This window comes from Formica exsecta, unplaced genomic scaffold (genome assembly GCF_003651465.1).
Source record: "Formica exsecta isolate Colony F162 unplaced genomic scaffold, ASM365146v1 scaffold174, whole genome shotgun sequence".
Taxonomy (NCBI): domain Eukaryota; kingdom Metazoa; phylum Arthropoda; class Insecta; order Hymenoptera; family Formicidae; genus Formica; species Formica exsecta.
In genome coordinates, this window is record NW_021849056.1 from 40686 (window position 1) to 51560 (window position 10875).

General features: G+C 43.4%; 2 protein-coding genes across 2 annotated transcripts in view; both read right to left on the bottom strand.

Moving 5' to 3' along the window:
* Positions 1–2397: 2397 nt before the first annotated feature.
* On the bottom strand, positions 2398–2997 carry LOC115233394. The gene has a single exon (XM_029803781.1). It carries the CDS (start codon positions 2995–2997, stop codon positions 2398–2400), a length of 600 nt encoding a protein of 199 aa, XP_029659641.1.
* A 589-nt stretch (positions 2998–3586) lies between these two features.
* Positions 3587–10875, bottom strand: part of LOC115233395 — a 48181-nt gene continuing 40892 nt past the window's right edge. The window contains exons 11-16 of the mRNA XM_029803782.1: positions 6974–7020; positions 5701–6129; positions 5332–5579; positions 4853–5198; positions 4480–4654; positions 3587–4299 (exon numbers count right to left, since the gene is read on the bottom strand). Coding sequence (XP_029659642.1) covers positions 3587–4299; positions 4480–4654; positions 4853–5198; positions 5332–5579; positions 5701–6129; positions 6974–7020 — 1958 coding nt within the window. The remainder of the gene's footprint in view (positions 4300–4479; positions 4655–4852; positions 5199–5331; positions 5580–5700; positions 6130–6973; positions 7021–10875) is intronic.

Below are 10875 nucleotides of genomic sequence, written 5' to 3' on the forward strand. Positions count from 1 at the left end.
GAACCGGAAGATTTAAAACCTGAACCTTTCGATCCCGAAGGAGAATGGGAGTCCTTTTTCGAAGACCAGGACAGGGAAGCCTGGTACAGGTACCTCCTAAGCCAATTTCCTGCTTATCCTGTGCCTCTTACAGACGAGGATTATCGCGTCGGACCATATATAGTGGACCTCGATCAATTTCACTATATCCTTCAAACCAGTCCACCTGGCTCCATTATTCCTTCTTTTGTCCCCGGCTGCTCTTTTCCTTTAGCCGTCCCTATTGAGGTCTTTTGGATGAAATTCCCTTCTCCCTCCACGGTGCAACTCCAAGACCTTTAATAGTCCTCCTCCTCTTTTATCCCTACCGTCCAACTTTAATTTCTCTAATAATATATTTTTTATAATTTTTTTTTATTTGAACTATTTATTGTAAATTTCCAACCGGAATTTAAATTTTAGTTTCCCTTTTAATTCCGGTTGATGTCCTCCGCATTTATTGTAACACCCGCGAGAATATAATTTTCCTTCACCTACATTCACGCACACAAACACAAGTACACTTTAGAATTTAAGAAAATGTATTTTTATAAATAAGATTTTAAAAATCGAATTAAATGTTCCTTCGTTGAATTTTATCTTTCTTTTTTTTTAAATCATTCATTTCCAATTTTTGAATAAATGTAAAGTTAAATTTTAAATTCGAGTAATTTATTAACCCAACTTCCTTCCCGTTACCCAAAATCGCACAGGGTCCCGTCCCGGGTAATAAGGATTCAGTTCCTTTACCAAAAAAGAGACCGCCGACCGAACGGCCCTTCGACAGAGTAAGAGCAACCCTCCCTGTCGTTGACCTGTCTAAGACCCTGTATTGTTCGTTCGACTCTAGGACACGCATCGTCTAGCGTTTATCTACAGATAAGTAAGTTACGCCCTCCCGCTGACTCTTCCTTTCATTGAGTCCGGACGTAACACTGTATACATCTTACATATATTATATTTTTATATTTTACATATTTCAGATACTTTAAATGTATTTCATATTTTTCATATGTTAAAAATAAAATACAGTTTGTATGAATTAAACCACATTGTCCTTGTGTATCCAAGAGTTGTGCGATCCATCGAATCCCACCCATTTCACGTAAACCTCGTCACTTCTCCTGCAGTACTTTCTCCACGAGATACACGTCCGGATAAGTCACGCGATGCAACTCGTATTCGTAGAACGCTCCAGCGATGGATTTTCCGCGATAGTCCTTGAGTAGATAGGTTACGGGATTAATACGCTGCACTTTAACGATCTTAAACACCTCGGTTGTCCAATTTGGTGTGTAACCCTTCTCGAAGATCGTGTTACGTCCTGGCGATTCCACGATTCCTTCCTTCCGCGAAGTGTCGGCAACAATCGTCGATTGGTGAGGAAAAATTCCCACTTATGCGCAAATTCAATTCGTCGAAGTTTTGGAAGATTCCCACTCTTAGAATTAGAATACGCCCCAAAAAGGAAATTAAAAAGGAGAACTCGCGAACACATCAGTCTCTATTATTTTGCAACTTTCAATCTGAGTACTCTTGCTCCGTGTTGTGACTCGCGAGTTAGTTGAGAAAACTAGTGTCTTCCAACGGCGTCTCACCACCATTTGCATTCATCAACCGAAGGTCCGAACGCACCACGAGACTAGTCTTTCATCATTATCGAATCAACAGCAAAAAGTAAGCTTCAACTATTCAATTATTACGTATATACGCGACTGAAACCTTATTATTTACACTGGTTTCGTAGTGAGAACCAGATCTGGAAAAATATATATATATCGGCCCATGAACCTAGTCCATCGCAGGACTCGGAAGGCGTTGACGCGACCGTTCGCAATTCTCATCGTTAAATTAAAAAGATTTAGGAGTAAGGCTCACATCACCCAAGCTCACAATCCAGCACAGTCACAACCTCCCCCCTTTCCCCTTACTATTTCTCTCCCAGCTACTCCCCAGTTTATTCCCCCGAACCGCCTTCTTCCCCGAGATCATTCTCGTCATTATCCACAGTCCTCTTAAATAATCCACCCCCTTTTCCTCCGCAATTTTCGGAATCAGACGATTTCGAAAAAGCCATTCAGGAGTTCTGCGAAGAACTACCTGATTTAGAATCACCTTCGTCCTATCAAGACTAAATTGAATTAAATTCAAATCTCCTTTCACTCTCTCTCCATGATCCTTACTTCCTACCTCACTCACACACGCACACATGTCTTTTTTTTTATTATTAAATAAATAAAGATAGTTGTTGCGCCCTTCCGTCGACTCATCCTTCCCCGAGTCTGGACGTAACAATCGTCTTGTACTTGCTAACGCGTACCAGGTTACTTACTTTGAACTTTGCCGGACCCGCGATTTTTATTGCGCTGTACACCGTAGCTAAGAGTCTTTCAGCGATCGCGGGGATAACATCGACGGGTTGCATACCAATCGTTCGATGCTTGCGCGCGTTGTAATCCGACACGAGTCGCGGCAACGCGTCAACCCATTGTAAGTTCCGTTCAGCGTAAACATCTTCCACATGTCGTTCTTTAACGTGCGATTGAATCGTTCGACGATCGATGCCTTCAACATCGAATACGTGGAATAATGATTGATGTCGTGTTTTCTCATGAGACGTTGTACGTCGATGTTTCGTCGAAATTCCTTCCCCATATCGGTTTGCATGTTTTTCGGGTACCTCTTGCTATCTCGAATTATTTCAGCGATAGCATCAGCCGTCTCACTTCCGCCTTTATTCTTGAGCGGTACGGCCCACGCGTACTTGCTCAGCACATCGGTGACGGTAAGTATGTAGTGATGGCCTCTGTTAAAACGTGAGTACGGACGCATCTCGACGATGTCAGCTTGCCACAAGTCATCGTATCCCCGTACTATGACATGCCTTCGAAAAAAATTTCTTTTCGCCGGAGCATGCAGTTCCTCGACGAGTCGTAGTTTCTCGATATTTTTACGTCCATCGGATTTTAACGATGTCATGTTTTTAGCTGTGCAACTGGTCGGCGCGTAATAATATGTACAAAGAAATTACATTATGATTTATATCTCTAACTTTTTTTTTAACCGTTCAATAGCCGTTTATTTCCATTTATTGTCATTCAATAGCCGTTCTTTATCATCCGCTACCATTCGTTGCCGTTCGATAGCCGTTCGTAGCCGTTCCTGACCCGTCTGGTAGCCGTTCCTGATTCGTTCGTAGCCGTTCCTGACCCGTTCCTGAGCTGTTAGATAACCGTCCGATAACCGTTTTTGAACCGTTCGTTGTCGTTCGTTGTTGTTCGTCAGCTGTTCGTAGCCATTCTTGACCCGTTTGTTACTGTCCATTGTTGTTCGTTGGCGTTTCGTTGTCGTTCGTTGGCGTTTTGTTGGCGTTTCGTTGTCGTTCGTTGGCGTTTTGTTGGCGTTTCGTTGTCGTTCGTTGGCGTTTCGTTGTCGTTCATTAGCGTTTCGTTGGCGTTTCGTTGTCGTTCGTTGGCGTTTCGTTGTCGTTTGTTAGCGTTTCTAATCTAGCGATATTCGCACGCCGAAGCTCGTTTATCAGACGTTTAATTTATAATAATAATACCGTTTAATTTATAATAATGCCAACTTCGCGAAGTTCCTCGATGATCGACAGGATTTCATTGTCGTTGTGGCCCGCTTGGTGCAAAGCATCGAGCAATCGTAGACGATCCACCAGCTCGTTGGGATCGTCCCAGTGCACGTAGTCGATCTTGTTGTTGGTTAGCATCATTTCGCGAGGCACGAATAATCCCTGTCCAGATTTCTTTTTCTTGGGTTCGATCGGTATCAACTTTGGGATTATTTCTTTGTACTTGTATCCCCTGTTGCTTAGTAATCGACCATGCGCATCGTGATTGCGTTTATGCGCGCTCGTCGTCAACAGCATGCTCTTGTACGTTTGCTTATCATCTTCCGTATAGATAACGTCATCGGGGAATTTCTTGAAGATCAACTCGTAAAGACCAGGTTTGCCGACGTATCGTATGCCGTCGATAATTATGCTATCCGCGTTGTCCACGTCAAAAAATTTATTACCAAACATCATTCCATTCTTGTCGAGATAAACACCGTACACGTTGTCTATACCGTTCTCTTGATCGCCACTCAGGACAGGCCAGATGTACCTTTGACCCAGTGGACCTAACTGATCTCGCAACGTTTCTTGAACTTCTGGCGTTTGCAACTGATTTCGAACGGATGTCACGAGCGAGTCGTCCGTGGTTTCAAAAACATCCTGGCTCGCGAATAATTCGGGTATCGTAGGTTGTATGGTTCTCACTGTCGCAGACGGTGTAGAGGTTATCGCCGGTACATCCAGTAGAGCGTCCGATTGTTTTGATTTATGCGATGCCGGTGAGCGATCCGACCAGGCGTCGGATCGTTTTCTCTTTTTCGGTGTCGCATCCTCCTCCTCCTCCTCCTTCTCCTTCTCCTCCTCCTCCTCTTCCTCTTTCTCACGCTTCGGGATGGATAACGCTTCGATCCCCGCGTCAGTGTTACTCCCAGGCTCGTTCTTCACCGCGATTGAGCTAGAGTTGTCGACGATCTTTTGTAGCGGTCCGATGAGAGATCTAAAGTGCCTGTCCAACACGATATCCTCCTCGATCTTACCGGTCTTCAAAGCGCGAGGTTTCTTGCGAATCGATTCGCTAGTTTTTACAATTGCCCTCGCAATCTTCTCGTGCTTGCGAATATTCCGCTCTTATCGATCGCAGCCATCGCGGAAAAGCAAAAATGTCGATCTCTCTTACGTTTCACGCCGACGAAGTATCGGCAACGACTAATCGTTTTGCGGTATCGCAAACACGTTAAATCCTTTTCTGTATCAAACATCGTTGAGCGAGCTGTCTTTGTCTATCACTACGAATCCGTACTTGCGCTGCCAACAATCGCGATACAACGCGCAAAATTCATCGTACGGCATATCGGTATTCACGTGATCGTTGTACACATGTTTCAGATTGGTACCATCCTGTTTGAACAGGATCAGCAGGTTCGCGTTGTCGCGTATCAGATGTTTAGGTATTCTTGCGTACGTCTGACAGAAATAAAAGCAGTCAACGCTCGTGTGCCGACCCATTAAGAAGTACTCTCTCACAGCATCTTGCTTATCGCATGCCACGTCATCGAACACGAAGATCGAGTTTGGACGCACCTCGCTCGGCGGAATGACTTCACTGTTGTTGGAGAATGTGAAGTAGCCGATTTCGTCGGTTGGAGAATGTGAAGTAGCCGATTTCGTCGATCAATGTCAACAAATTCTCCAGATATCGATATTTCGGCTGTTGCAACGACTTTGAGTACACGTACACGTTTTCGAAACGTACACCGTGCGGACTTTCCAGCAGGCTTATCAGAACGTTGGTTTTACCGCAATTCGAGGGGCCACAAACGATCGCGCGTATAGTAGTAGGTAGCATCGTACCATGCTTGCGCATCTCCGCGTTGTCCCCCATCGATCGTAATCTGTCGTCGCAATTCGTTACGCGTGTCGCCAAAGGTTGTCGCACGAATCTCATTTTTTCACACCGTCGACTGAGGAATGCTGGATCGAACGCCTATTTATAGGTGCGCGGAACCGCGAATCGCTCAGTAACAAAAATGTTCGTCCTGCTGTCGAGACCTTCCGATATTTGCGATTTGAGCGCCGTGCCGACCCATTGAAAAGTACTCTCTCACCGCATCTTGCTTATCGCATGCCACGTCATCGAACACGAAGATCGAGTTTGGACGCGCCTCGCTCGGCGGAATGACGTCACTGTTGTTGGAGAACGTGAAGTAGCCGATTTCGTCGATCGATGTCAGCAAATTCTCCAGATATCGATATTTCGGCTGTTGCAACGACTTTGAGTACACGTACACGTTTTCGAAACGTACACCGTGCGGACTTTCCAGCAGGCTTATCAGAACGTTGGTTTTACCGCAATTCGAGGGGCCACAAACGATCGCGCGTATAGTAGTAGGTAGCATCGTACCATGCTTGCGCATCTCCGCGTTGTCCCCCATCGATCGTAATCTGTCGTCGCAATTCGTTACGCGTATCGCCAAAGGTTGTCGCACGAGAATCTCATTTTCACACTGTCGACTGAGGAATGCTGGATCGAACGCCTATTTATAGATGCGCGGAATCGCGAATCGTTCAGTAACAAAAATGTTCGTCCTGCTGTCGAGACCTTCCGATATTTGCGATTTGAGCGCCGAACAGTTACAATTTGTGCCGAAAGTCATTCTGCTGCGAATGTGCGGCGATCACGTCCACTACTTGTGGGACAAGCTTCCGCAACATATAAAGACGGATTTGGAGGTTCAACAATATCGTCGCTGTTAGAAACATTACAATCAACCGTAGCAGCGAACGCACATCGACGGCCCAACACCGTTGATAAAAGATTGCAGCTGTTACATCCGGTGGACTCCACGATTCTTTTCTTTCATAGAACTCTTTCACTGATATAAAAAATTACGCTCTGGAACCTTTCTGCACACGACGTAAACAATAAACAAGGAGATATCTAGCAGGCGAGACTAATCTTTTAGAACGATACAATTTTTTAACTATGAGACGGATCAATAAATATTCCGGGACTAAAACCCACGTCAAAGATTCGAAAATTTTAAACAAAGATAAGAGACCCTCGAACGCTAGAAATCTAGACCATGTGCGTACGGAAAACAAACATATGAATGAAATATTCAACTCTAAGGTCCGCGCGACGGGCTTAAGGGTTTAAAACAAAGAACAAGGAGAGGGACACGGACGATGGTTTACAGATGAAACCAAAATCCGTAAGCAGAACTCGCAATACTTAACACCGCGCGCTCGCCTGCCAGACCACCCTCTTGTGTTATCTGTTTGAGATAAATTTTAGCGGGAATAATAAAAATGTCAACTTAGCAGATCATAACGGACTCTCCAATAAGCTGGACTTAACTTCTAAAAACGAAAACCTACACCAATAGGCGCAATTTCTGGACCTTCTTCTGGAAGAGTAGCACCTCCTACTCATGAGAGGGGTAAATAGTAAAGATTTGATTTGTTAAAAAAGAATTCTGATTGCCTAATGGAGAGGGTACGTGGAGAGACGCTAAGACTCGTGGATACGCGAAATCCTCGCTCGAAAATTCATTCCGTTTTCGTTCTTCAACCGACTCACTACTCAGATAGTAGTCAGCTCGGAGGGCAAGTTTTTCCGCGACTTTAAGTTGTGCAGAGACCGAGTTCAAACTAAAGTGAAAGATTTAGTGATAAGTGTTAAGTGCCAGCAAGCCGAGGTGTTTAAACCAGCGACACAATAGACCGGGTTCCCGAGCCATCATTGCCGAGCCCATTCTGATCAGCCACGACAGCTGGAACCGAACCACACTTAGTAACCGAACTACAAGTATCAACGCATTCTCAAGTAGTAAGTGGGTTGAACAACTTCAATTTTTATCCTTTCCTTTTGTTTATATTATTATTATTATTATTATCTTACGTCTTGCATTCTGAAATAATTCTTGGATCAATCAGTATCTCATTTCGATGCTTCGTACTTAGATTTCGATTGTCTCTTTGTATAACTTTCTCTTACTTAATCCTCATTCTTCTTCCTTTGAAATATTACCTCGAATCTCCTTTTTTTTTCTACTTTACCTTAGCCATCACGAGTTACCTGCATTTTGCAGCGTGACTCCCGACTTGCCACCAATCGTCACGAGTTATCTGTATTTCACAGAGTAACTTTTGATTTGCTGACGGTCATCACGAGATACCTGAATTTTACAAAGCGACTCCTGACTCCTAGTCCGTCATCGAGAGTTACCTGTATCTCGCGGAGTGACTCCCGATTACATTTGTCACCTTTATATATATATATATATATATATATATATATATACTCCCAGATCGTCCAAAAACTTTCATATAGAAATATAAAAATTAAACCTTCTTTATTATCCGGACTTGAAAACTAGAATTATTCAATCAATTAAAGAAAAACTTCCAAGAATTATTTCGTGAATTAAGAATCTATTCACTATCGATTTCATTATTATCATTACTCATCACGGCCCCCTTTCCTTAGTGGAAACATTAAATCAACCTACGCGCGCGACCATCAAAGCGTCGCGAAACCGACAGAATAGGCAACTAAGAAAAGAATTGGCTCGGGCGGCTGCGGACCCTAACTACACAGTAGACTATAAGAAATTTAACTTAGATAAGGACTCCTTTAACCAAAAAGCTCATCGACTAATTAAAATATACAATAAACAAAAACGTACACATAAAATACATAACTTACCACCTTGCCCTCCACCTTCCTCTCCTCATTATTCTCCCCCCTCTTATTCACCCGTCTCTTCCCCCGAGCGTTCCCCGTCGCCTACCTTCCCTGTATCCCCTCAACAGTTAGCAAATCTTACTCCTCCTTCTCCCCCTGAACATCCACCTACCTTCTCTGAATCTCCGCAACATCTGGAAAACCTTGGTCCCCCTTCTCCTTCCGGATATTCGCCCGCTTTTGCTGATTTCCAGCAACAGCCGAGGAATCCTACTCCCCCTCCCCTCTTCGACTACTCGCCATCACTCGAACCTCAACCCTCGCGAATTCCCACTCCTCCCTCCTTCTTACCCCTCGAATCGCCCGATCTCTCAGAAAAGTCGCGCGTTTTCGAAGAAACCCTTCGGGACTTCGTAGAAGAGTGTCCCGATCTCAAAACAGAACCGGAAGATTTAAAACCTGAACCTTCCGATCCCGAAGGAGAGTCGGAGTCCTTTTTCGAAGACCAGGACAGAGAAGCCTGGTACAGGTACCTCCTAAATCAATTTCCCCCTTATCCTGTCCCTCTTACAGACGAGGATTATTGTGTCGGTCCAGATATAGTGGACCTCGATCAATTCTACTATATCCTTCGTACCAGTCCGCCCGGTTCCATAATTCCATTTTTTGGCCCGGGTTGCCCTTTTCCATTAGTCGTCCCCATCGAGGTTTTTGGATGAAGTTCCCTTCCCCCTCCACCGTGCAATTCCAGGACCTTTAATAATCCTCCTCCCCTTCTCTCCCTCTACCGTCCAACCCTCACACATTTATTGTAAATAATTTTTCTAAACATATTATTGTAAATTACCAACCGGAGTTTAAATTTTAGTTTCCCCGCTTAATTCCGGTTGACGTCCGAATCAGATGATTCATTATTAAATTGTATCTTTTAAAATTATTCGTTTTATTATTTTTGAATAAATGTAAAGCTAGATTTTAAAATTCGAGCAATTTATTAACCCGACTTCCTTCCCGTTACATGAAATCGCACAGGGTCCCGTCCCAGGTAATAAGGATTCAGTTTCTTTACCAAAAAAGGGACCGCCGACCGAACGGCCCGTGGACAGAGTAAGAGCGACTCTTCCGGTCGTTGACCTGTCTAAGGCCCTGTATTGTTCGTTCGACTCTAGGACACGCATCGTCTAGCGTTTGCCTAGAGATAAGTAAGTTACGTCCTCCCGCTGACTCTCCCTTCCATTGAATCTTGACGTAACAGTACATTTGAAATAATTCTTGGATTATTAATTATAATAAATCAATTAATAACTTCAATCATTTACGTTTCAATCTTAACTAACTTCCCTATTCGGGCTTCTCTTCTTTAGTTCTTTTAACCCCTTCTCTGAAATATTACCGGACCGCCGAGCGAACGGCCCTTTCGATAGAGTAAGAGCGACCCTTAAGGTCGTTGACCGAATCTGGAGCCCTGGTCTGTTCACTCGACTCTAGGACACGCATCGTCTAGCGTGTGTCTAAGAGAAAACTAGGTTACGCCCTCCAGCTGACTTTCCTTTCATTCGAGTATGGACGTAACATTTTCATATATGTTTTTATCCATGCTATTTCATATTTAATCGTATTTTTTCAGACACGGTAAACCTCGTTGTATACCACGTATTTTGGTACGCAGATTTGCTTTGACGCGCACTGCGTATAAATACTTGGATATTGGAATCAGCGTTGAATCACAGCGTGGAATCACATCTTACGTAGAATTACATCTTGGCGATAAATGAGGCAATCAAATCGTATTACCTATTGGAACATGGGAATCGCTAATGCTGAAACGAGCGGACGTTGAACGACTTGTACAAACGCCTAATCATACACCAATATGGATTAACGATTTAACAATTGAGATTGTTAAAATACACGATGCGAGTGTTGTAAAACTTACGTTACGCGATTCTTGCTTGTACATGAAACCATCAACTATATTTTTTTTGTTTGAACTCGAATACTGTGTTAATCACGAATATTTGAAGCTGTGTGAGAATTTAGAAGCCGTAAATGAGAGTTTCGATCGATTTGTCGTTAATTTGCAAGGTAATATGTTTAGTGCCGAGAGAGATAATGCTGTTCAAATCTTGCGCAATGTTTTTGATAAAACGTCTATCATAGATTGCGAACTATTAGCGTATGCTGTGGATGAACTTTTGTCTAAAACCTTGAGACAAGGTGATGTATTTTAACATAAATAAATGTGTTAAAATGAAAAAGAAAAAAAATGTTTATTTCTTTCGCTTCTCTTCCTCGCATATAAGATAGATATGTAAGCGATGGAAAAATTAAAGGAGTCGACTGGGATTTGCAAAAATCCCACCGTACAGACCGCACGTGCAATCTTGCGAGACGCTATTTGTTTATAATGCATATAAATTCGAGCAGCCTGACATCAACACCGCTTCTTACAGAAATGGATTAGGTATCACAGTCGCGCCATATACCCCCCCCCCCATTTCATACCGCTCAAAAAATTCCCACTGTTCAGACCGCACGTGCAATAGTGCGAGACGCTATTTGTTTATAATGTTTATAAATTCAAGCATCCCGA